General features: G+C 42.6%; 1 protein-coding gene and 1 long non-coding RNA gene across 2 annotated transcripts in view; one reads left to right on the top strand and one right to left on the bottom strand.

Moving 5' to 3' along the window:
• Positions 1 to 9253: 9253 nt before the first annotated feature.
• LOC122777422 lies at positions 9254 to 12435 on the bottom strand. Its single transcript, XR_006361326.1, has 3 exons — positions 12358 to 12435; positions 11649 to 12004; positions 9254 to 10262 (listed from the first exon to the last, which is right to left on the bottom strand). It is a non-coding gene; the product is annotated as an uncharacterized LOC122777422 (long non-coding RNA).
• Positions 12436 to 12534: 99 nt separating this feature from the next.
• prdm16 (PR domain containing 16) overlaps positions 12535 to 27712 on the top strand; it is a 159471-nt gene continuing 144293 nt past the window's right edge. The window contains exon 1 of the mRNA XM_044037579.1: positions 12535 to 12796. Within this exon, the coding sequence (XP_043893514.1) occupies positions 12760 to 12796 (37 nt within the window). The 5' untranslated portion in view covers positions 12535 to 12759. The remainder of the gene's footprint in view (positions 12797 to 27712) is intronic.

Genomic DNA, 27712 nt, shown 5'->3' with positions numbered 1-27712 from the left:
TCTTTTGGTGGTCATGAATCAGAGTTGCTAGCTCCTTTTTTCCCTGTAGTGTAAATCAAAAAAAAAAGTGTGCAATTAACTGATCCAGCATCCCCAAGTGGGTTTCTCTATTATTTTACTCACAAACTCCCACAGATCTGAAATCATTATTTAGTCTTTGATACATGTCGGTGTCTCGAGCTGTTTCCCTGTATCTCCTCCACATCCAATTTAGGGTTTGTGCCTCTTTGACAAAGACGCCATCCCTTTCCTCCATGTCCTATGAGGGGAAAGAAAGCTGGTTGGGGAGATGCAGTCAACAAGGTGGTAGGAATTTTAATGACTGGCTTTCTGCTGCCTTTTTCTCTCCCACCGTTTTGGCACTCAAATAATGATCCGGCAGGCTTTGCCATTTGGCACCCACTGACATTGCTCGCTAAAAAAAGATGGTGGACAGCATAAAGGGCAAGTCCGCCACATCCCCCTGCCCTCTCTCTGATAAAAGACTTGGTGCATTTTAATTAAATCCAAGGCGAAACAGCTTGAATGGTAGCTGGACCTTGTTTTCAAAAGGGTTTCTTCTTCTGACTTTTCTTCTTTGCGCTATTCCTTCTCTTCTTGTTGAATGTAGGTGCATGAAAACAAATGAAGATACATATGCATTAAATATACTAATACATGAAGAAATAGTCTTTCACACATGAAATAAAGGTGACAGGCCATCAGAAGCAGGCATTACAGGGATCCAGAGAGCAGAGAGGATTTGTCACAGCCAATCAGAAAAACTTGTGGAGTTTGTTATTGGAGTGCTGATTTTGGAGCTGGGGTGCTCATAGACTCAGCGGTAGGTAACGCTGACAAAGTCCTGGCTTTGTGTGTGTGTGTGTGTGTGTGTGTGTGTGTGTGTGTGTGTGTGTGTCTGTGTGTGTGTGTGTGTGTGTGTGTGTGTGTGTGTGTGTGTGTCACAGCAAGTGTGTGGCACACTCCGTTCATCAGACCCCTCTCTCCTTCTCTTGAAGCAGAACAGATCCTCTGGATAAGCTCACCCAGTGGCAGAGAATACCTCCCACCCGCCCCCATCCACCCCGCACACACGGACACAAGCACATATATGCACTTTTACTCCTATGTTACGTGCCTCCCTTCCTTCCTTTTCCACCAGCTCTCCTGTCTTGATCTAATGCCATGTACATAATGAAAAAAAAAAGGACAAGTCTGATTTTGCTGTTTTTCTTTGATTTGACGCCGTTTACATATTGTTGAATGTTCCTCCCAGTGCTGGCCGAGCAGAGAGCAGATGATTGTCAGTGCGAGGAAACGGATCAGTTTCCCTGGCCATGAGCGCCGTGGCGAATGACGCCTGATTCACATGCAGTACAGTACCTGCACATATAAAGGCTGTCCAGATTTGCTTTGTTTATCTGCGTTTAATTCTTTTTTTCAGTTTGAGCTTTTACAAATGAAGGAAAAAATGAGAGACTGAGTCATCTATATGTCAGAGATATTGTATGATAAATGTGTGGTAATCCTTTCCGAAATGGATTTAGCCTTCTGCAAACAAACTGTTTCCTTCATCCCATAAACACTGCCTCATACACCTGGCTCTCAATGGTAACTTGGTTATCTTAATGATTTTTTTTTCTCTCTGTTTTATAAGGTGCAACACATGAATCATTATTAGGCTTTTCACGTGGCGTTGTAGAAGGTTCTTGACAATCGGGAGCAGCACTTCACTTCAGGCAGCAGTGAAACCAGAAATCCGTTTAGTTTTCATTCCCTCAAAGCTGTCAAATGGTATTATCCGTGGTCACTTAATTTCCTCCTTACTGGCACAGGAAAGTTGGCTCTCTTGAAATCACAAACTGGTGATGCAAAGCCCCTGAATGAATGATACAACATTTTAAGTTGATGGAAACACGTATGGCAGTGGTGACCAAACCGTAAACACTGCATCTAAAAAAAAAAAAATCACGCTATTGTAATTAATTCTGGAGATTTAGGTTTGAGCTTTATATAAAGTCAGGTTCATGTGGTTTGATTTGGAGGTACAGGAGCATACATGCAGTATAGCAGAGCATCCCATCCCACAGGAAAAGTTGAGAGGTGCCACCGTGGCCCCAGGCCTACAGGTGCATGTAAGCCCATATTTCCCCCCACACTGAAGTCCCAGCAGCTGACAGGCTGTAAGTGTCTCACAGTAGCCTCATTCCATCTGACATCTTCAAAGGTTACACTGAATGGGAGACAACAAAACATTATTTTCCGCATATGTGTGATTTGATGGTGGGGGAAATCCCCCCCCCAAATGGAGTGACAACTTGTCCAGTTTTACCATATGGCAAATGTCAGTGCGTGACATGTATGGGCTTATGAAAATGACAAGTGAGGACAGGGCGTATCATGAATCCAATCATCCATCACACTTTATTAGCACGGCCCGAAAGAACAAATCTCTCCCGTCTTACCGTGTGACACATTTGGTCCACAGATGAGCTCAGTTTGTAAGGCAAAAGCCATTGGATGTTACGAAAAAAGCCAAGCTCTGCCAAATAAAATCACTCCAGTGATGAGCCGCCGCTATTAGTGAGCGGGATAATATTTTCATTCCTGTGTCATGAGCAATTGTCACTCAGCGCTCTTCTTAAATCTCATCCGAACAAATACCACAGCGGAGTTCACCTCCAGAGCTACACACGCTGCACTTTCACATGGAGACCGATATAGGTTTTTGGGCCTTTTTTTTTTCAGAAATGAAAAGGGGAAGGCCCAAGTGGTAACAATTTGAAGTCAATAAACTCTTCTCCCCTAAAATGCCCTGGCTTCAAAAGAGTAGTGTGGGTGTTCTGCTCGGCGGTAATGGAATTGTTAAGCATGCTCAGGGATTTGGCAGTAGGCTCCCTTCGGAAAAGAGCAGCAGAGGAGGTTGACAACCTGTTAAAATCTTATAGTTTGCCTCTCTCTCGCTCTCATGATTAGATGGCACAAGTAAATATGCAGGAACATGGCAAACATACCCTCCAGTGGCCACTTTGGTTTTTTTTTATACAGAAGACACCTAATAAAGTGTCAGGAATGGCATTGGTCCCCCTGCCGCGGTAACCCATCTGGTTCATGTTTAGAGTTACGGTCTTCTCCATAATAAGGGGTTATTTGAGTTACTGTTGCCTTTTTATATTTTTTTGAACAAGCCCGTCCTTTTCCCTCCCTGACCTCTGGCATCAACAAGCCATCCTGGCCCATGAGAACTGTTGCTCGCTGGACATTTTCTCTTTTTTGGACCATTCTCTGTAAGCCCTGGATATGGTTGTGTGTGAAAACCCCCACTCAGCCAGCAGCTTCTGAAACACTCAAGACAGTTCAAAGTCACGTGAATCACCTTTTCTTTCCCATTCTGATGCTCGGTTTCAACTTCAGCAGGCCGTCGTGACTATGCCTGAGATCTTAAAAGCATGTTCATGTCTGTCATGTTATTGGATCATTAGATATTTACATTAACAAGTAAATAAATCAAGTGGCTCCTGAGTGTAGGAAACAGGTTTTATATAATAGAAGCACTTTGGGCATAAACAGTAATTAATTCAGATAAAAAAGTTTAATTTAAAAATGTGTACCTTACATCAGGGCTCTCAAACTCGTGGCCCACATGCCGCCTCCCCCAGTCCATCTATCCATTTACTTTTACTATTGACAACAGTGAACAACATTTTCATAATAACACATTTGGTCATACTTGTCTACTATTGATTACATATTTGGATTCTATCCAGTATTTGTTATTTATTTATTATTTGTTCCACATTTTGCAGCATCATCATGTTCTCTTGTGTACTATAAGTCAGAACAAGCACGTTTACTTTGAAATGGATTATCAAGATTTCATTTGAATTTCCAATCACTGGACTTCTCCCACTTTGACCGTCTCACTCCTGGAGGTTCACTGGCCTCCAGGTCATTTTGAGTTTGAAGCCGCTGCCTTACATTCATGTCCAGTAACTTTAGTGTAGCTGTGTCATCTCTATTATTTTGAATGGGAGCTATTTCACCTTAAGGTGTCATAAGAGAGACGGAGAGAGACCGAGAGGCTGCAGTACAAGGCTTTCTATTGTGCAACATGTGTTTGTGCGTCTGACACAGGAGGGCAGTCTTTCAACGCTTCCCTGCATCTGTGGAGGAAACCAGCTCACTGTGTCGTTGCACTCTTCTCTCGGGCGTCTGCTGTTGTAATTATTATTTTTTATTTTTTGTATGATGCATGATTTTCTGCATCATCAATCATGCTTTCATCCTGTCGTCTTCATCATCTCGGCTCCTACTTGGCAAACATGGCTTCATCACCTTTAGCTTGAGTTTCACTTCTGCTCAGCCACTTGCTTTCCAGCTCATGCCCAAGCATTGGAAAAATGACCACTGTCCGCAACCTCCTTTAACCACTACTTCATCACCTGTCGCTCTGTCACCCTTTTTATTTCCCCCCACAGCCATAAGGAATTATAACTCCGTCTTGTGCTGTCATAAGTGAAACAGGTCCAGAGTAAATATTTACCCAGGTTGTGTATGAAATATCTGCCATTTCAGCGTTTGCTGTGCTCCTTCAGCAAACAACATGCACTTCTGATGCACAGTGAAATTCCTCTGTTTCTTCCCCCTGCCTCGATCTATCCCGCTGTGTTCCTGCACACTAAGTATGCGCCCGGCTTCTGTAGGTGTGTGTCCAACAATAGGAATTCTTCATCAACTCTTCTCCATGAAATCCCATTGATCCACCCCCCCCAGGTGTGGCGGAGGAGGAGGAGATTTTTGGGGGTGGCTCCATGAAGAGGAAGTGTCGGCAAACCCCGAGAAGTGCTGTTGTTTTTGATGTGTTGCTGAAGTCCACCCCGGCCCCCCTCCTCCACCTCCATATCCACCATAACCCACCCTCCACCATCCTCCACCCCCACTCCCACTCCCCGGCTGTAGCTCCTATTAATCATCCTGTCAGTCCGGCAACACACACATTTGCTTTCTCACCACGGACATGCACGAACACTGTGCGGCGAAAAAACAAATAAATAATGTAGCTGGTCACTGCCAGGCTACAGAAGTCTAACGGGAGAATGGGAAAATAATCTCTATGGAAATGGAAGTGGTGCAAAGAGAGCTGCCGGGGTTTGTTGTGCTACTTGCAGCGTTTGTGCTTCAGTTGCTGAAACCTTTATTGGCCTTTGTTGTAGAGTGTTTGGTGTTTTATGGTTTGTTTCAGGCTCATATAGTGTAAGTGTGCAGCTTGGTCTAAGTTCTTCTTTTTTTTTTTCCCCTTCCCTTCATCTTGGGAAGTCATCTGCTGCTGTGGGGAAAAAAGGGGGCTGTGAATATATACACACACCACAATACTCTGTGGCACAGTGCTGGATCGGCGCGTATGTGTGTGTTGGAGGAGTGTGTGGATGTGTATTGGGTTAAGTTTCAGTCATATTTGTGATTTGCTGAAATCCCTTAGAGTGCCCCTTGGATTCAGGGCCTGCGTACCTTGGCAGGCAGTGGAAACGTATTACTGAAAAGCAGATCCGTTTAGCTTGAGAGTGTTAACAAGACTCGTAGACTTCTGTTAGGAGACGGTAACTCTGCAGTAAACAGCTGCTTTACCTGAGCGGCACAATACAGATGCAGTATTCTCCAAAAGAAAACCATTTTTTATTTTATTTTTTAGTGTATTCGTGCAGTGACAAAGTCCATCATTACATATGACACATCCAGCACATGTCCATGCTGCACATTAGCATTGATTTTGCTCCATACCACTGAGCCTTTCCCATCCCTCCTGCTAAGCATTTTTACGGCTATGATTTTGTGTGAGTGTGCGTTTGTGTGTGTGTGTGTGTGTGCGCGTGGGGCCCCACTATAGCTGGCTGCAGTGATGTCACTCCCCTCATACAGTATTATAATACATCAGGGCAGTTTCACTGCTCCTATAGAGGCTGTTCATGGGATCTGGAGCTGTTACATATTCTCCATCTTCCTGGGGAAAAAAGGGGGGATTTTCTTTTCACACAAATATTGACGCACAATTGAAACATGAAAAAAGTGAATAAGATTATAGGGTTTGGAGCTGTGAATCATTTTAGCCTTCATTTTATATATATACTGTATGTATATATATATATATATGTATAAATATGTATATACACACACATATATATATATATGTATAAATATGTATATACACACACATATATATATATGTGTATATATATATGTGTGTGTGTGTGTGTATATACATGTGTATATGTATGTATATATATATATATATATATATATATATGTTTATAAAATATAATATTTTTACACTTTGCATTTATTATACAAGACCAATGGAGGTTACAGTATCTATATGTATATGTAGTGTGTATATGTATATATGTATATGTATAGTCATACACACACACACAGTGAGTATAGTGTGTGATGGAAGCCCAGTAGCAGTGAAAAGTGGTCATTGACACACACTGGTGCGACGAGAACAAAATCCCAGATCTGATCTTTGCAGGAGGTGAGAACACAAGCTCAGGTTGGACCTTCAAGCGTGTGTGTTTCAAAGATGAGAACCAGAAATCTCAGATGCTTCATTGCTTCAAAAGGCTGCTGAGCGGTGGCAGGCGGCTCTCTGGAGTCCTAACCTGCCGCCATGCCAGGCTGGTGTGAAATGGACACTTGTGTGCTCGGGCCTGTTCTATCTGTCCACAGTTGTTAATGATAACATGCACTGGCCTCAGCACTTGATGCTGCCCACATGAGCCTCTTGTAACCTGCCAAGTTGTGTGTATGTTCTCGTGCTAACGCTCGTGCACCCATGTTTGGTGCCTACAAACAGCTGTACACTTCATTTCTGTGACTGCTGCCGTTTCAGTTTTTTTTTTCCCCAGTGCTTGGTTCACCTAAAATTCAACACGAGACCTGTCAAAGCTTGTTTTCCATGACATTTGGTCACATCTTGTCATTTATTTAAATGTTAAATATATCATAAAATTGCAAAGGGACACAAACAAATGTCTGTTTTTATTATTATTTTTTGTATGAACGAATAGTGATTTTACAAAAAACCCAGGAACAAACCTAAATATTATTCTTGAATGTATTTTTGTTTTGATTTTATAATAATATAATTATAGTCTGATGCCATTGTGGTGACATATTCATAATACTACTACTTCTAATAATGATGATAAATAAAAAAAGAAAGGATTACAGGCCCAGAGGCCTCACAGGCCTTTTTCCACCAAACGTTCAGAGCTTCCTGTAAATATTCTGCATGTATAATTTAGATTTTCACCTCACTGATATATGTTTTTTCTGCTCCTTATTAGCTGACTTGTGAAATATGACAGGCTATTCCCCCCACCGCTCCCAACGAAAAGATTAACATTGTGATTCCCAGTGTCCCAGCAGACAGCGTGATTGATTACATCATATTAAGGTCATTTCTACATCGGGGTAATTTTCACTCAAGCCTCCCGGCGATATTTTAATGTGCATTTGTTTGGCGGGGCTTTTTTTTGGCTCCTCGCTGCTGTGATCTGCGGGGAAATTGATGGCGACATTAACGAGCGATTAATTAAAAACAACAACATTAATGATGATGGGACGCGAGGCGGGCGCTGTGTTTTGCGGGGTTACGGTTTTTTTTTTTCTTTCTTTCTTCATTTTTAAGGAAGGAAATGGTCTTAATTCCCAGTGTTGATTTTGCTTTATTTACATTTTGCTAAGTGAACCTTAGTCGTGGTTTATCCCCTTTTTTTGCTTGTTTGTTTTAGCCGAATTCTGTTTTCTGAATAATAATAATTCCGCTTTAAAAAAAATGGTGATATTTGGAAATATGTATTCGTTGGCATTTTGCTTATGATACCCTGTAATTTCCACCCGGTGCTACTGAAATGACTTATTTCTTTCTCGTTTTAGTGCAAAATCAGCGAACAGTGGTCCCTGGAAATAAATCAGACAATAAGGGCATGATTTTTTCTTCTTCTTATTAATAAGGACAGAAAATGATGAAATGCATGTATAGGTTTGTGTTTTGGCCTCGACTGTGACCGGCATGAGTCAGCAGGATTTTAAATGAGGTGACAGCTGAATGCATTGGTGTGAACGTGTACACACAGAAAATTGAACCTAATACAACCGAGGTGCAAAGTGGAAAAAAGTTGAATGTTTTCACGGAAATACGAAATGACTACTTTGAGGGGGAAAAAACACTATCTTATTCTTTACTTTGGATAAATTATCTGTTTCTTTTTCATCCATCAATTTTTTGGGGGCAGCCAATCAAATGTGTGATCAGTCAAACCCCACGCACACACCCGCACATTCTTCAAACATAGGTTGTATATATTTAATAGCTCTCCAGATGTGAAGTGCCACGGTCACGGACTCCTGCAGTGCGCCTGTACCTGTACAGTCTCATATCCCTGCTATCAGTAGCTGTGTCTGTCTGTGACAGCATGTTAACAACGCTGCACAAAAAAAGGCCCCAAGGAAACGTCGTGGATTAGCGGTCAGATTTTTTTTTTTTTTTTTTCCCACAGACGCACAAGGTCTTGAACCCAATTAATGGCTAATAATTACCAAGGCAACTTCACAGTATTGCCGCTCCTGGGGACTTGGAGGAGAGGAGGGAGCGGCCCACTGTGGAGTGTCACGGCAAACCCAGAACATAACAGAACAGAGAGGGAGAAAAGGTTAAGTTGCTGTGATCGTGCTGGATTCATATCTATTGATCTGTGTGGTGGTTGTTGTTGAACATCACCTCCTCCTCGTGTACAGCCCCCACACCTCAGCCCCTGCCGCAGGTATAGTTTTCCGTGTTTAACTCTCTCTTCACGTCGATTGTGGCCGAGTTACAGTTTGCAACTTGACAAAGCGCTCACAAAAGGACTCGCTGCGGCCTTTTGATGTCCCTCCGCCCGCCTCGTCCACAGGCCGGAGCGAGAGCTGATCCATTTCACATTTCTTGTGCGCGCTGATGTTATCTTGCGCCAAACGTCTAATCCAGAGACCCCGAGTCCTTTCCACTGTGGATAAAGCTTGGGTTTCATCAGCAGACTGTGTGTATGTGTGTGTGTGTGTGCTTGTATTTGTGCCCTTTCAGGACCTTTTTCTGGCATAAACACTAACCCCATCAGTCGTCCAAAACCTGGTCCTCATGAGGCAGAACCGCGTTTCTGAGCAACTGGTTAAGTTTAGGGCTAAGATTTGAGTTGGTGAGAGGTTATGGTTATGCATTAACTGATTATGGTCAAGGTCGGGGATAACACTGTGTTTATTCTGTACAAATGAATGGAAGTGAACGCAGTGTCCCAAGAAGAATAGCTGTACAAACTGTGTGTTGTAGGTTTGAGGGCCACAGTCGAACCACACCAGTCCACTCAACTATGGATACCTCACCCTCGCCAGATTATTCTTATTTGCAATGTATAGCCAAAGTAAACAATCAGTTATTGTCTGGTTATGGGAGTTCAGTGTGACATAAAGGAAATTGGCCTGTAGAGGCCCTAATGCATAGAGGGGAGAATGTTGTAAACCATATCTTGACACACAAACATTGCAGCCATCAGTGCTGTAAAGGATCTGTGTCTAGTTTACTCACACAGTTGTGTTCAGGTGCTGTGAGGACTAATGTGGTTAGAGGAGACTAAAATAAAAATAGCAGCAGCTACTACTTTACGCACTTAATTGCGCAAAAATCATATTGTTTGTGTTTTTTTCGAGTTGATTCTAAATGGCATCTGCCTGTAGTCGGTCTTACCAGACAATCTGATAAACGGATTCTGTGCAGGTGAGTGAACACAGCACACCTCTCTTCCGGGGATGGAGGAAGGAAGCAGCATTGCATTCGTGCACTCCAACCAAAGGCAGGACAAAAAAAAGAAAAGAAAAGGGAGGAAAAAGGCACATTTTCTGGAGAGCAAACGCGTCTAAGACGCGAGGTGTTCCTGCGCAGCCTTCCACAAACCCGTTTAAGGTCGACTTTTAAATGACGCAGAAAAGTAAACTATTCCCCCACAGGCTATAGAGTCAGGGAGCAGCACCTTTTTTCCCCTTCTTTGCGAGCATAATCACAGTTAATTGGCCCTTTAAAAAGGTGTTGCACTGTGTGAAATCATGTGTCCAACCCGACGAGAAAGACACATTCAGAAGTCTGGCCTCGACGCATTCATTTCGACAAAAAACAACCCCAACTGCATTTATATTCTCCTTTTCAATTTTTCTCCGACTTGCAGCAGCAGGAAGGACCGTGGTATCGATGGAACCTGTCGATTAAGACGATAGATTATTGATTTCTTTTCCCCTCACTCATCCTTCACACACAGAGGAATAAACAAAACCTTTGTACAGCACATCATTTATTATTTGTTTTATCGACCCTCTTTTTGTCCGCGTTTATTCTGTCCCCACTTTTTTTTCCTCGAGGCCATGAAGCTGATCTTTTGCTATCATTTTATAATTTTTATTTTTAAATAATGAGTGTTATTATTCCACACAGAAATGTTCCACCAAACCCGCGCCCTTCACGATGCCAACACCGACTCCCTAATATTCAGATAATGTATGCTAATTACTGCTGATTATTATGGATTAATGATCACGTCATTCATTGACTTCAACTCCCGGGGAAACATCCCACGGCAATTTGTGTCCAATATAGACTGAAGACGTGTTTGATGAACTCGAGCCTTTATTCTAATCAATTGCTGCCACGTGCGCATTTCAATGAGCAACAAGCTGCGGCTCAAGCAAAGAAAGCAAAGACACACAGGCCGCCACGCTTATAATCATTATTATTATTATTATTATTATTATTATTATTATTATTATCATTATTATCATTGTTGCTGTTGTTAATAACAATAATAATAATAATAATAATAATGATAATAATAACAATAATAATAATAATAATAATAATAATAATGCTGATAATAATAATAATAATAATAATATTCATAATGATAATATTAGTAATAATTGGTATTATAATAATAATATGCATTAATATTGATAATATTAGTAGTAGTACTAGAGGGCTGTCTTGTTAAAATAAAAAAAGGTGCATTGTGGTTGGTGTGTGCAGAGAAATGATGCCGCTCCTCCTCTCTCTCCTGAAGCAGACTGCAGTCGCTCCATCACCACCGATCTTTAATCGGCTCCAACATAGAGCCGCCTTTATTCAGCCCGAACCAGACGGAAACCATTCCCATATGACAGGCTAAAGGCCCCGGCACCACATGAATGCGGCGTCCAGCCGACCACCATCAGTCTGACTGGACTTTATTACTTCTTAGAAATAATAATAATAACGATAATAACAATAATACAATTACAAATCCTCAACTCCAAATACACAGTCGTGTTTTGTTTCTTGCTTTTGTTATCTAATGGTAGTTAATTTTCGGCCAACAAAAACAAACAGAAAAACACGTTAGTTTGTGAGGACAATATGAAATGATTGAATATATAATTATTAATATTAATTCGTCACACTTTTCACGTTTTATAGTTAAATAAAAATCCTTATATTTACATTAAAATGTTCACGCCAGTATTACATGTGTCAAATGAATTATGCAGAATTATAGTGGGATGTTTGAATAAATATGTATATTTGCTGAATATGTTTTTAATTTTTTTTTAATTACCTGGTGGTCACTGAGTCATGTTCGGCTGCATGTTCGGACCTAAAGGCGCTCTCCTCCTCCAGCCTGCAGCAAACAAAACAAAACAAAACAAACAAACGAATGAACAGGTGCCATGCAGAAGTTTTACTCACAAAGGGAAAAGAGACCGCTGTCTCGTCCAGGTGACCTGAGCTTTTACGCGCCGGAGTGTGGCGCGAGGAGCCGTGGACGCAAACACTTCTCCAACAAATAAGTGGCGTAAATACACGACCGTTTCTGTGACGTGAACTCTCCCCCCGGTGTGCAGCAGCAGCAGCAGCAGCAGCGCTGGTGGAGGCTCCGTGCATGTGTCAAACAGCTGCTGGCCACTGCATGTCCTGGGGGCAGCAAGGTTCACACACACACACACACACACACACACACACACACACACACAGCTTGTAAAGTTCAAGTCCAATCGAGCGTTTCACCTTTTTGTGCCTGCACGTGAATTTAGTGAAGTTAAAAATAACTCCAGCACTAAACATCACTTTCTCAGCCTCTCACAAAGAACATTATTTTGTCAACATCTTATAGAGAGATACACACATAGCATGCTATTAATAATAATAGCAGTATCATTATTATTATGATTATTATTAATAATCATAATAATAATAACACTCATAATAATAATATTAATAGTAATAATAAATGCGGCGATTATAACACGATCCGGATGTCGGCATACCTCTGTGTCCTCCGTCGTTTGCAGAAAACCAGGTTGTCGCAGTTAAAGGGGTAAAAATACAAGAAGGTGCTGGCAGGAGCTGAATGGGGCGGGTGGTGGGGTGGGGGGGACGACGGTAAATGGGGGAGGGAGGGAAGGTGAGCTGGTGAGGAGAGAGCAGGAGGAGGAGGAAGAGGAGGAGGGGAAGAGATAAGTGATCTAAAGGGGAGACGATAGGACAAAAAAGTGATGATGATGATGAATACATTGGAAAGTTTTTTGGCCCCGGCGAGGGTGTCAGATTGAATGGCCTGTGCGCATGTGCGAAGGTGTCCAAACTGACAATGCTGGTGAGATGAAGATAGTGTTGTTGCTGCTTCTGGGCTCACGGAGGACGACGAGAGGAATCTACAAGCCGACAAGATGAGATCCAAGGCGAGGGCGAGAAAACTGGCCAAAAGTAGGTCTTCCTTTTTTCTCCCATTCTTTGCGCTTTCGGCCACCGGCTCCAAACTCTCCGGCTCTGTAGATGTCCACTGTGTCCTTGTCATTTGTCATATCCTTTTAAAAGAGAGAGAGAGAGAGAGTAGAGGAAGGGACGACGCTTTGTCCTGAGATAAGTTTTGTGCTGTAAATGCGTCCCGCTCCGGCTGCTCGGTGTCGTTCCCCTGCGTGCTGCAGGTCCTGGCTTCGCTTGTTCCCGCAGTGTCAGAAAGTTTCATGTGTGATGAGAAAACGCCGCTGGCGCTTTAGCTGCTCACACACTGTTGTTAAGATAAACAGAATCGTCCAAATCTGAGCGCGGATCCGCTACAACTCGCTGTTTTCGCTGGTCGGAGGCGCAGTGACGGCGCACAGACCGTTTCCCGAAAGTTACCAACAAAGTTGTTGAAATGGATAGTAACTTTTTTTCATATATATATATATAGAGAGAGAGAGAGGAGAGCACTTCCAAGTCTTATGAAATCATATTCCCGGCTTTTGAAATAGTGGGCGCTGTGGCACTGCTGTGCTGCGAGCTGCTGCTCTGCTCACACCGAGCTGAGCGCACTCCTTTTCCACTCACCCGCAGACGGAGACGCCAGGAGGTGAATTTAGACTGAAAGAGCGACATTTTAATACAGATTGGGTTTTTTTTTTTTTTTAAAGTCGATGCTGCTCGTGCAGCAGTGGGCACCGCTGCACGTTCACGGTGTTTTGGTCCCAGGGCCCACGGACTGCTGTGGACTGGTTCCTCCTCCAGGGAATGCCAATCAATAATGCGTGTTGTGCAAGAAGGCGTCCATACTATACTTGAAAGACTGCTGCTGCTCGCGTCACACGGGGCAAAACAAAAAAGAAATCATGTATTCACTTTTGTCAGCATGTGCAGGAAATGGAGCATGTTTATTGTTTGACATTTGTTCATTGTTTGGTGCAGGGCTGATGTGTGAACTGCACTTATTTACGTCGTCTTTGGTCCTGCACGAATCCCACTTATGTGGGTCAATCTGTTTTTTTTTTTAATTAAAAAATCCAAAGATAATTCAAAAGACAGTTCATTTAAAATCATTAGTATTTTCTAATATTTTATCTACGCTGTGTTTACCATTTTAGTCAAAGGAAAACCGAAACAAACGCCGATCCAAAGCAGAGGACAGCTTTTATATACAATATATTTAAAATCTTATTGATAAATAATTTTCTTATTACATGTTATTGTTTTTGTGCTGCATGCTTCACTGCATGTGTGCAGGCCTTTAAAAAACCCTCTGTAACTTTGCCAAAGCCACTGGCCTTCTTAATTCAAAGTGAGCCTCGATCTTAATATCAAACACACGTCTTCATTTTTTATTTTTTTTTTACAGCCTGCTCAAACGAAATTAATATTTGCTTATTTTTAAACGAGCTCGCTCTACTTTAGAAAAGGTGAAGTATATTATAACACGTGACACAACATAACATATTTTTAAATGAACTTTTTGTTCATCATTTATTCACAGGGGGTCAAGTTTACCGCAGGAGTTTGAGACAAAGAAATAAATAAATTAAAGAGAAGCGAGAGGGAGAGAAAAGCAGGAACGGTAATTGAGCTGTTCTGCAGTGAAAATACTTGAATACGTCGAGGATCCTGCTTGGTGCCAGTAATTGCACTTGGTCTTGATCTCCACATTAGTCCTGATAGTCTGTTGATCCTGGTGCTAATGAACACAAATAGCTGGCTTTGTGACGCCGGAGTGTCCGCAGCACTGACACACACACAGGCCTCCTCACATGTGCTGTGTCTGGTAAATGAGCGACAGAAGGAGAAAAAGCAACAACACTCCCAAAAAATCTTAACATTCAAAACATGCAGGCCCACAACTTTTGAATACAACGCGTGGGAATAAAACAAAAACAAACAACAACAAAAAACACCGTCCCCTTATTCCTGCCTTCTTCGTTTCTTTTGCTGCCGTTTAAAGGTGAACCTCTGTGTGTCTCGCGCCTGTGGCTCAGCTCAGGAGGCCCTGCAGCACTCTGCACCACATGCTTCGTCATTTTATTTTTCAACTTGTATGCACACATGTGTTTCTCTGGGCACATGGACAACACGGTCAGAGGTCGTGACACCCCGTGACTCCGCAGAATCAACTGTCTTTATTAGTGTGTTTTGGTGTTTAAGTGAATGTATTTTATTGTTGTTATTATTTCTTTAGTTACAAGCGTGTTCCTTCTCGCCCTGTATTTAACATATTTATGGACATGATTGAACGTGACATCGTGTGTGTTTTTTTTGTTTTTTTTTTAACGATTACTGGACAGTTTGATTTTAAAATATTTAAACACACATTTTTATTATTGTGCACTGGCTACATTGGAGCCACAACATCATAAGACTTGCTTTTATTTAGTCGATAAATCGATAAATAGAGTGCTGCAGAAAATATGACACCAAAGTGACAGGGGAATAGATTTTTCTTTTGATTTTTTTAGGGGAATTTGAAAGTTAGTTGTTTTTTTTCTTTTGTTCCATACTTGTGTGTGCATAATTGTGCGCCATAATTGCGACTGTTTTATTGGTGAAGAAATGGACACTTGCGGCGGTTTTATTGTGGTAAACGCTACTTTGCCCACGTGCAGCTTTAACACACACACACAAAGAAATGAAAATTAAAACAGGGACGTGTAATATATTTTCACACACATACGCACACACACACACACACACAGAAACCGATAGGGGCTGACTCAATTTCCATTCTGCGCACAGTATTGATTTTCTAAACCTGTTTTATTTACTAAAGCCATCTGCGTTATCAAGGCAATGAAAGGTAACCACCAACCTCTCTCTCTCTCTCTGTGTGTGTCTTTCTCTCTCTGTCTCTCTCTCTCTCTTATTTTGCTGATAGTGCAGCCCACCAGTCTGATCCAAACGCTCACAAACTTAGATCACTGTCCTCTGTCTGCTCTTGTTGTGTTTGTTGTTGTTGTATGTAGTAATTGGCAGGTCTTCCATTGATCTCTGTGTTAAAGGCCCTTATTAGATGGACTCCCAGTCATGAACTTGGCCTGGCTCAACAAGCTTCTGATGTTTTGACAGAAGTAATAAAACCCAACCCATAACACTTTAAAACCAACAATGGTAGCTATGTTGAACTTCTGGCTAAACGCTCAGGGTCCTGCGTGTGCAGGCTCCCATGTATTACTGCTATGCAGCTGTAATGTGTGTCAGATAGCACTGCTCCATGTTCACAGATTAGAGCCCCGACATAAAAATGATAGGATCATCAAATACGGAGGAGCTGGTCTGTCACTGTAATGTATGGTTGCTCTTACGCCTCGTGAACCTTTGAATCTCAGTTTTCTTGTGCTTATATATTTTGACATGACAGCGTCCGTCAGCCATTGGAAACAACACAAATACATATTCTTTGATGACTCTTAGGTTTTACTTTTTGCTGATGCAGCAGTGCCATTAGACACCTATAGGCATTAAAAAATATCCCTTTTTTAATTTATTCTAACGGGCAGTGGTAATAATGCAAAAATGAACATTCCTGCGAAAACTTAATTTGACTTTTTCAGGCCTTTTTGTGTGAGACAAGAACCTGAAACGTGAGACTTGTGCAGTTAATTTGCATCATGTGTGATGTGAATGATCTTTCCATCACTCAGTGCAGTTTTATAGTTTCACCCCCTCAGTCAAAAAATACTGCTGTGTGCTAATCTCACCGACGATTTAGAAAATGTCAGGTTGTTTATGTGGGTTCTGTACATTTTCTTTTCTGTTTTTTTTTCTTTTGCCATTCCCAGTGTTCACCACCTTGTTATGAAAACAAGTTGCTTTACAGGATTTGTAAAATCAGATTTGTGTTACAGAATCACTCTGTTCACTTTCTTTTTCCTGGTCCTGGAACGTTTTGATCTCAACATTTGGACCAGTTTTAGAGCCATTTGTGTCAATTTTTGAAGGACTGAAAAATTGTGTAGCCTAACTAATTGCATCAGTCCACATTTGGCACAGCCACATATGCTGCATAAGTACTGGATTATGGAAGTCTACAGTAGGTTCCTCATTGAGCAGTGAGGCTGTTGGTCCTTTTTCTATATTTATTTCTTGAGCTGTTTCCTTACATTTGCGTGTTTAGTACAAAACGTCTTTATCCTGTTCACACAAGACAAAACAATTGATCCCCCTTTAAGTGATATAGCCATAAATGTGCCTGTTCATAATGAATGAATTTGTCGTAGGTGAAGTTACTTGGGTTAAAGTTAGGTTAAGCTTTCGGTGTGGCTGGTTCAGTAACATGTGGTCCACATTTGTTTCACATAATACGATACAAATAAAGAAGTATTGCCATTTGTAACCATATCGTCAAATGTTCTGTGAGAGCAGACTCTTACAGGAAAAACGTTCTTTCCTGTAAAGTATTCCTATTACCTTGAAATGTGGAGGACAGTGCAGTCTGAAGTTTTGCTTCTGCTCAGTCCTAAATCTTTGGAACAGTCGGCCAATAAAGACAACTTTCATGATCTCTTCCACCTGTGCAGGCCATAAACCGAAGACATGCTTTAAATACAAGGAACGTGTTACACTGTGAGCTCTAAAGCTGTAAAGAGGGAAGATTAATCTATTGGAGGATAGCTCAGCTGATATATTAGAATGATTTGCTTAAATGGTATTTTCTTTTTACGACTTCTCCGCTGAACACTTTTAAATGTTTTCTTTCACTAACTACAGCACGACTCCCCGTTTTCCTCCTTGACTGTGATTTCAATGCTTTTATTGTTGTGCAGACAGTTACTGCTGTAAATGTGCTGCCGTTCTGGCCGAGAATAGAGACGTCAAAGACTGCGGGGGTTTTTTGGAGCGACTCTCGATCCGAATGCGCCTGCAAAAAACATAGATCACGTTCATGCACCGTTCAGCTGTTTTAAGCATCGTGTTTTTCATACGATATCGTGTTTGTTATATCATTTGGCCTTGTGATCCTGCAACAGGCCTCACATCGGCCAAGCTCCATGGCAACACTTTAAAGACGTGAGATTTTTTATTTTGTCACTTCAGTACTGCACACAGATACAGTATCTCGCTGTGCTTACAAGAGAATGAAAGGGAAGAGGTTTGCTCAGGAGCACAAAGTCGAATGTTGTAATGACTGATCTGCACACACACACACACACAGGTTTGTGCAGCTATCCTTCTTAGGACACTGCATTGCCTTCCTTTTCTGTTGGACAGCTTCAACAAAGCATTATCCCCCAATTTAACCATAACTATTTCATTTCTAACCCTAACCTTAACCTAACCACAATTCAAACCTTATTCTTAAACGTAACCGCTTCCTCAGAAATAAGGTTCTGCCTCAGTAGGACCAGGTTTTGGACTACTGGTCCTGAGAAGGTCAGTGTTTATGCCAGAAAAAGGCCCTAAAGAGGCAACAAATTCAAGTACACACACACACCTAGCAGTGACATATTTTTGGGCATTGGTCTGATTTAACCCCAATCAATCACAAACTAAAAAGGTTGAGTGTAAATGTCATCTAAACAGCAGGAGCTGGCAGTGTGTTGGCTCACTAAGTGTGTGTGTGTGTGTGTGTGTGTGTGTGTGTGTGTGTGTGTGTGTGTGTGTGTGTGTGTGTGTGTGTGTGTGTGTGTGTGTGTGTGTGTGTGTGTGTGAGAGAGAGAGAGAGAGAGAGAACGGGTGTAGATGTATGTGTGCATGACACACACCATTTTGAGCAGTTGTTGGAGGTCCTGTCACTGTTCCGAGCTTTGACCTTGGCCAGGTCTAGCACAGCGATGGGTGGGCATTTCTTACACCTGGACACACAGCAGAGAACTCTCTCTCTCTCTCTCTCTCTCTTTCGCGCACTCTTTTTCTCGCACGCACGCACGCACGCACGCACATGATTTAGCCCCACGCATCTTGCCTGCATGGTCTTATGCTGGCTAAGTCAAATATTGAGTTGACATACAAATACCAGTGCATTAAGCCCTTGCACATGGCTCTAAATCCCATTCATTCCAACGATATGTTGACCTCACATTATCCATTTGGCAAATGTGCCCCTTTCCCGCCTTGCACCATGACCTCATCCGCCATGTTTGTAAAAAAAACACGGCAATCTCCCAGTCCTTTGGCAGTGGCGTCTGTGGCATGCCTGAGACAGTTTAAGATATATCCCCGATGTTTTTTTTTTAGCAGCCCCCTGTTTTTTGTCTCTTCTCATAGCCCTCATTTTTCAGGCCTGCTAATGGGGCAGGGTCTTGTTAAAAATAGCTGAGCAGCATTTGAAGACGTGTGTGAAAAAAACAGAAAGAAAGGAGAAAGGAAAGCCGTTGCACTGCAGCTAAATGCATTTTGTCTTGACCTGTAGTTGCTTATTGAGTTAAGTCCCATAGACCATATCTAGAAGATTCCATCTCGCTCCTCAGAACTAACACACCACCGTGACTGCTGCAGTCATCCTATAGGAAAAACCCGATTTTGTGCTTCTTCACTATGCTGATGAATGATTATCTCTCTGTGTGTCTGGTGTGACTGCACACCACCCGCTGCTAAACAGTGTGTGTTGTTTGCAAAACAAGGGGGCAAATGTGTCAGGTCCCTAATTAGCGTGCTTAAGCAGCCCTCATGATTCCTCCTTGCATTATGATATCCGCAGGATTGCACAGCATTGTGACTAGTCTTATCTGGGTATAATCCCGATTTGTTTGGTGTTAGCCCGTTCACTTGCTCCCTTGCTCTCTGTCTTTCCTCTAATTTCTTCATTTGTCCTCGGCCAGCTCTTTCCTTTTCATCCGTTCCGGAACCTTGTGTCCTTTATGTTGTTCTCTCTTTCATTCACACCGTGGCCTCTGTTCTCTGTTTGTTTACAGAATCTTGTCCTCACACCGAGACACACGGTCCTTTTGCACAAAGAGTGGTCGACGGTAGTCGTACGTGTGAGACGGAACATATTTTGATCATAAGATGTAATCTAATGCCATTCGCTGTGTCATCGATGTATATTACATGATATATATTTTAATAGAGCAGTAACACACTGTGTAGGACGATTACACCAAGCGAGTGTCACTCGGTATGTAGTCGTCATAGGAACCAGCAGAGAATGGTGAAATGTTACAACTAATTAATTTTCAGTGAAGAAAACAGTCTTCATGTTCTTTCCTCACAGTAGTTTCTCAAATTGTAGCTCCAGACTCTGTACGAGCGTACACACACACACACACACACACACACACACACACACACACACACACACACAGCAGATGATGGCTCATCCTGTCCAGATATGATAAGAGGACAAACTGCTCTGTCCCCTGGGCTGTTTGTCTGCCCGTCTCTGACACAGACAGTGGTGAGTAGAGGCAGTGTGGCTGTAAAGTTCCCCCCGCCTTCATCCCTTTCATCAGGCCGCCAGTTCAAAGCCTTGGCTCCATCTCTACTTCTATCTTACCCACTCCTCCTTCCTCCTCCTCACCATCTTCCTCACTGTGATTCGTCATTACCACAAAGATGGGCATGCAGTGTCTCATTAAAGCGGATTAGAGACATCTCCAAGCCTCACAGGGGCCAAGCGGGACATTTCTGTTCTTTGGTCATCCCCACACACACACCCACACCCCACCACCACCCTTTTCTCTCAGAGATCAGGTTCTTTGATTTGGCCAGATAAAGACCTCTTTCATGTCGGTGGGGACAGTTAGCGATTACACTGTCAGACCCATCGTTTGGGTGAGTTTGACAAATTTGCCGTGCTAGGTGGGGCGGGTGTGGGGATTGAACTGGAGGGGCCGATGTACAAGGAGATTCACAGTAATTGAGCTGTCATTATCCAGTGACCCTGCCAAGCGCTAGTGCGTAAGACTCACCAGCTCTCCATTTGTTTGATACTTGGCTAACTTTCTTTGTGAGTATGATGGATAGAAAGAGAAGGGAAGGGGGAGAGTGTCGATGCGGGGGTACCAGTCCCCAGATGAATGCCTCTGCTTATTTGACCACCTCTCGAGTGCCGCTGTCCATGAAAATTGGCTGCACTACATCCCTGCTGTAAGTTTCCTTTCTTACCCAGCTCCTCCCCAGTGCAGCACAATTAGGCCCATATCACCGGCTGCCATTTATTTTCATACAAAATGAAAACTGGTGGCATGTTGATTACGGAACTCCCCAGAGACAAAGGGCCACTATTGGTGTGGTTTAATTTCATTAAGTAGAGTGTGGTGCACGGGATAAATATATTAAGAGCTCCCTCTCTTTACCTCAGCCACTCTGTATGCTAAACAAATCCTCTGGTGATACAGCTGTGGAATTGGAACAAATCTCCTGAAATGGTTTGGTTCAAATGAGGCACATTTCCATGTAGCTCATGCTTTTGTTTTTTGGATGTTCCTTGGCTTGTGATCTGTTGTTTCCTGTTTGCTTTGGTAATCTTTGTAAAATGGCCCAATACGTCATCACAAAAAGCACGAGTTTACTGACGACTTTCTAAATTTTGTCATGGTATACGTGGTATGGTATGTCTCTCAATCAAAAGAATAACAAAAGACCTAGTGTGACTGTGTCTGGAAGCAGCGTGGGATCATGGGAACTGTTGTCTTGTTTGGTTTCTCTGTGTGTTTGCATTTTAGTGGACGAGCTTTGTCTCTGACCATGAGTAGTGACGTTTCCTAGTAGGTTTGCCCCAGAAGTGATAGCACAGATAGGTAAAGCACATTTAAAGAGTGTTTTGGCTAATATAAATACACTACTCAACATAATGTAACATTAGTCTTGTTGAATTTAGATTTTTTACTGCAGTAGTGTCACATATCATATGTTTAAACTCACTGGAGTGCAACAGTGGGGTACGTTTGTGACATGTGGACGAGAAACATAACGTCTCGGGCAGAGATTTTGATGAAGGAAATAAGAGGCCTCCTCGTTACCCTGGAGTCAGATTGGTTGTGAAGTGATGAGTAGGATGGAATGTGTGTGTGTGTGTGTGTGATTGCGCACACGCTTGTTTGCCTGTGTGTAGGTGTTGGAGGGGTCTCGGCTAAAACATTTCAAGATGGCCCATTAGCCGACGTATGCCCGTCCCCGCCCGACACTAAGATTTCTCTGTGCTGACCCCCACTCCTCCGGCCCCCCACCTCCCAGCCCCTCTGTCCCAGAGGCCCCCCCGATCCTCATCCTGCCAAGTGTACGGTTCCAAAGTAACGATGAAGCTGCCTGCGTGTGAAAATATTGAATTGCAAAAACATCCCTGGGTGAGAGGGTGTGTGAATGGAGCTTTCAGCACAGGGCCCGACCCGGGCCCTTCGCTACTGACTGACGGACAACAAATGGCATTTTGTGTCCGGGGAGAGAGGGAGAGACGGGGAGAAAGGAAGAGGAGATATACACGGGGGGGAGGGGTGTCTTGAGGTTTTTCAGGCCTCTTCAGTCTGGGGCCCTATATGCAGGTCTGAAATGCCTTATCACATGACCTGTCTGACCTTCGACCCCCACTCAACTATGGCTGTCATGCTGCTCTCCAACAGGGAACACAAAGCTGCACAGCCTCAAAGGCCACCATTCACCCCCCTGTGTTGGCCTACTCCAAAGGTAATAGGTAAAAGTAATGTCACTGACCTCCACTTTCCTTTGCCCGACAGGAGGGCAAAACTCTTAAGATTTCCTGATAATGTCAAAGGTGAGAGTGGCCATTTTGGCTCCTTATCAACTGCCTCTACTTAGATTCCAGGAGATGAAGTGAAAAACAAACTGAACAATCTCGTTTGTGGCAAAGCCATTGTTCTGTACGGGGAGACATTTCATAATTTCACGCTAAGAATGGGGACTTGGACGGAAAATGGTAGAGATGATTACAAATTACCTTATTTTGTTTTTCTGTTGCTTGGCACATGGGAATACCATTGTGTAACACTGCTGCATGTGTTATCTGAGTATGTTTGTGTGGGACATGAGTGAATTTCTGGTGTCTCGGAGGACTGACTGGGTCCCAGTGTGACCGTAACCTCCTGTCTCGCTTTGCAACCCACACACTGGCATCTCTCTCTGCGCCTGTCTCCTGACCAGTCCTTGGATTCTTTTTTCTCTTCTCCTTTTCCCCTCCTTCTCTGGAACACTGGAGTTTCTCTCTCTCACTCTCTCTCTCTTTCTTTCTTCAGTCTTCTTTGAAAAGATGCGGCGTCTTTGTCCAGCCTGATAAAGGATGCCATAGTTCCCCTTTTCCCCTTTTTTGTGGCCCGGAGGCTGGCGGCTCCTGTAGAAGTGCAAATGGTATCCTCTCGGAGGGGCTATCCCCACGGGCCCTGGAGGGCCCTCTCTCTCTCTCTCTCTCTCTCCCTCTCTCTGTCCTCCAGGCTTGGCTAATTACCACCACCCCCTACACACACACACACACACACACACAAATGCACACTTGGTCTCTGGAACTGTGGACGGCACATTCCCACAACCAGCACCTGGCCTTCTTTTCTCCTGGCCTGCTTTGATGGCTGACACCCCAGCCTACCCCTCCCTCCTTCCTCATCCTCTTCTTCTCTCTGTGCCACTACCTCATCTTTCTTTCTTTCCCTCCCTTTAACTTCTCCCTCTGTCACTTCTGTCTCTCTCACTGACTCTCATTAATAGAGGTTTTAAATTGCTTTCTGACCCTGACAAACTGCTCTTGGTGAAAAGAGAGATGTCGAAGAGGGAGGGCAACAGATGTGAACAAGCGATGACTGAATTTGGTGTCGGTGGTGGAGTGTATTTCTGCATCTACAGATTTATTGTCTCACATTGTGTGAGTTGCCTTAATTACAGCACACTTGTATATACACATTTAAATTCTTGTTTTACATTTTTTTTTTTAAATCACAAAAGGGTGACTCAAATTCTCTTTTCTTTAAAAACTATCCTACATGTTTTAGGACATAGTCAAATAAAATATAAATTGTAGTATTGGCTCCTTCACAAAACTATGTGATAGGTTTTACTAAAACTGATTAAAAATCATTTTACCTTTAGGAGTCTGCAGTTTTTACAACTTGGTAGACACACACACACACACACGGTCTTGCTCACACACAAACTCATTTCTAATTTAGCTGCATATTTGCTACTACTACTAGCTGTAGGCCTAATCAATAACCCGCCCCAACGGATTTGACCAATTCATAGCTGGCCTTTGTGCAGGCCGGCGATCCCAGCGAGGGCATTTGGACAGCTTTCTGAGGAAAACAAATAGCTCTATTACAAGATTGCGTCTCTGTGATGCTCGGGGTCCCAGAGGCAAAGTGCGCGGCCTGTGTTTATTGTACAACCTCTGTACAGGGACGAGATGGGTTTTCACCTAATGGCATTCAGAATGAAGAGTGTCGTGCAGTATAATAAGTGTTTTTAATGTTACGCTGCAACAACAGATTTGCACAAGACAACATGTTGGGTTTGAGGTTTTCTGAGGGGAGGTGCAGTGTTTAGTATTAAAGAAATTAAAGAGTATATAAGTAGCATTTCAGTGCTTTGATTAGTGGGATTGTGGGTGAAGCGAACCAGGCAGGAAAGAGATCTTGTAGTTTGTCATTTTATATAAAATTTTAACTTAATGCTATTGCATATACATATATGTATATATATATATATATATATATAGAGAGAGAGAGATATATATGTGTATATATATGTATGTATGTATATATATATATATACATATATACGTATATATATACGTATATATCTATGTATGTATATATATATATATATATATATATATATATTTACCTAGATCCACATTATACATGAATGTTTTTCAGATGTTTTGAATTGATTAATCTTGATCTGTATAAGTAAGATGAAATGACACTTTTGAGAGAAACGGTTATGTTGCTGATCTACTGTGTGCAGTGTATCAACTTCCTTTTTATTTGGAGACCATGCATGGTGGACTCTGTCCAATAAACCAGACAATCACACACACACACACAGTAAGAGTTTTCACCCACACTCAAAAATCCCTTTTTCAGCACAGGAGTGGTTTCATGTCCTGTATTGACTCCAATTGGATGGTAGTTTGAGCTGCAGACACCCAGACCAGTTACACTAGTATAGCAGAGTTTGGCTTTGTTCTTCTAAGACTGGGATTAGCTCGGTTAGAACACAGACTTTAACTTAGAAAGCTGACGTCCCAGCGAGCTTAAGACGTGTTTCTTCTGACCTCTAATGGTTTAACTGAGACTGAATGAGGAAGAAAGAAAAAAAAAAAACCTAAAAAAAACAAACATCCTGTCACATCTGAACATGTCAAACCAATGACCATTATTGTTATATTGTTATTTTTATGAAGCATAAATGATATAATCCTGCTTTCTGTCAAGGGGAATGACATCTCAAACATTATCTGCCATCCTGAGTATCTCTCTGTTGCTGTCGTTTCCCAGCCACAGCTGCTCTTTCCTGCAGTTCACACATCATCACCTAAGGACTCGGATGATGTCATGAACTTCTTTCTTGTTGGTCTCGACTGTGAGCACGATCAATTGGATGTTACATCTATGTTGGATCATCCCGGCATCAAAGGGAAATAACACACATGGTTAATTTTACCCCAGATACTAATTTGTGATATTAGTTGCATTTCGGAGTTGTGGCCTCTAAGCCCGAGAGGTTACACTTTATAGTTGTATTTGAGAGGCTTCCCAAGTCTCATGTCTCCCTCACTCTTTACCTCTCTCCTCATCAAGTCAGGCCACATCCTCCCTTACGAGTACAGAAAAGGAAAGAGGAAGATCCGGTTTCTGAATTGTGTTTTATGAGAGTTTGAAACGGCCACTTCTGTGGTTTTTGCCTATCCGTTCAGTGCAAAGTTCTGAGGTTTTTTTGGACATGTCAATTAAGCTATTTTAATTAGGAAATACATTATTCCAAACCAATGTTTGCTCTCTGGAACCAGCATGTTGGTCAAACTGGGATAAGCTGAAGACTATACGGCCTGGTATTGCAGTTATTCCTTTGACTAAGTGACATGTTGGCCTCATAAATGTGTTTCTCCTCCTTTTTTTTCTGGATGCAGTAAAAGCTCACTTGGAAGACCACATACATGCGCACACGCACTGTCAGGGGCATTCTGTTTTTCCAACTGTGGAAGAGCAGTTAGTGTCTAAGGAATGGCATCATGAAGCAACAACAAAGCAAAATAAACAAAACAGACATTTTAAATTATGAAGTTGACGTTTTTTCATTATTATTATTTACTGTTTTGGAACATTAAAAGCTGTTGGTACTTAAAGTGAGGGTGAAGTCGTATGAAGATGAAAATATGAATACGATTATTCAGATCGGCAGATCTGCACTTCGCCTCTGGCAGCTTTATTTTTAATATCGGGGGGGTATACTGTAAATCTATGTGTCGCTTCCTCTGCATCTGAACGTCTCTCCCATTTTAATTATAACTAGGTGTGAGGTTTACCATCCTTTCTTTTGACACCTTGCAATTTATCTGCCGGACACGGGCTCAGGGCAGGACCCGCTGAAAAGAAGGGCAGATCTTTGTTTTCAGAGGACTGTAGTGAACTTTGATGCCAAGTTCCTCCACGGCAAAAGGCAAGGCCCCGACCCAGCACATCTGAGAGTACTTTGGTGAAATAACAGCAAATGTTTGTCTTGTATTGTATGGCACGCTGCTGGAGGAGCTCTAAAGCCCTTTCTTCCACCGCCTAAAGCACCTCTTAATAAAATAGTTAAGAATAACTCCTTCACCTTAATCTTCCCCTCAGATTACTGCACTCAGGGCGGGAAATTAGCAGCAGGCCCGCATGCTTCCCTCTTCTTTAGCACTGCTACATCTTTATTTGCCGCCGCCGCTGCCGTGCTCACCTACGTCCATCGCTGTATCCTCCAGTTTGCTTCATAAACTGTTGATTTCCTGCCTTTTCCTTTGTCCATTTGTCTTCTCTCTGTGTGGTGCGCCAGATGAACTCTGCGTGGCAGGGGGGAATAGCATTTTATTGGGTCAGTATTAGAAGCAACATGTGGCTAATGGGTGAATGCATTTTCCATGGTCTGGTCCTCATCAGTGAAGAGAAGGGGCCTAAACAACTAAACATGGCCACTGACAATTGATACGAGCCCTTTTAAGTGGATCTGTGAGGTAGAAGAGACGGTGATGTGGGAGTCTGTGTGTGACCGCATGTGTGTGCACGTCTTGCCTATCCATGTTAATTGAAATACTGAGAGACACACACACAGCTACAGTATACTTAGGGGAGCATACATACCAGAATGTGTGTGTGTGTGTGTCTGTGTGTATCCCTTGTGTGGAGGAGTGTAACCCACACCTTGAGTGCGGTACAGGCAGTAGCTTTGAACGCAGTCGGTCCCGTTGTCTGATCCTCGTAACCAGAACTGTCCTTTACTGCTTCCTGTCCACTTGGCCCACTGTCCCCCTTGCCCGCCCGCCATCTGGGCCTGCCAAGACACACACACGTGCACACATACCCACTTGTACACGCAAACACGTCCAGCATTGCGCTAACCGGGTTGGTCACTTGCAATGTCGCACAGTGTGGAATTGTATTATGGACTCCATCTATGTTCTCTGTCAGGTCTCAAACATGTTTTATTCTTTATTTCTTACTATGCTACATCCATAAAATGGCACAGAGATGCAAATCTTGTGTCACAAATTGTAGTGGTGATTTTCCAAACGTCATTTTTCATATCTTTTGTGACACTTTCACTTTCAACTTTGCTCGTCATTCAGTGCTTAAAACAAAAGTAGAGATAAAATAAATGAGGCTTACTAAACTAATATGAAAGACTTGTCTTATTCTAGTTGGAGATTTAAATTATGTACCTGTGTAGATAGCGTTTCTTAGCAAGGGACACAGCAGGTTTTCAGTATCAGGGGGCTGGGGTCTTCCTCCGCTCTTCATATCGTCG

Source organism: Solea senegalensis, linkage group LG11 (genome assembly GCF_019176455.1).
Source record: "Solea senegalensis isolate Sse05_10M linkage group LG11, IFAPA_SoseM_1, whole genome shotgun sequence".
Classification (NCBI taxonomy): Eukaryota; Metazoa; Chordata; class Actinopteri; order Pleuronectiformes; family Soleidae; genus Solea; species Solea senegalensis.
This window is presented reverse-complemented; position numbering and strand designations above follow the sequence as displayed.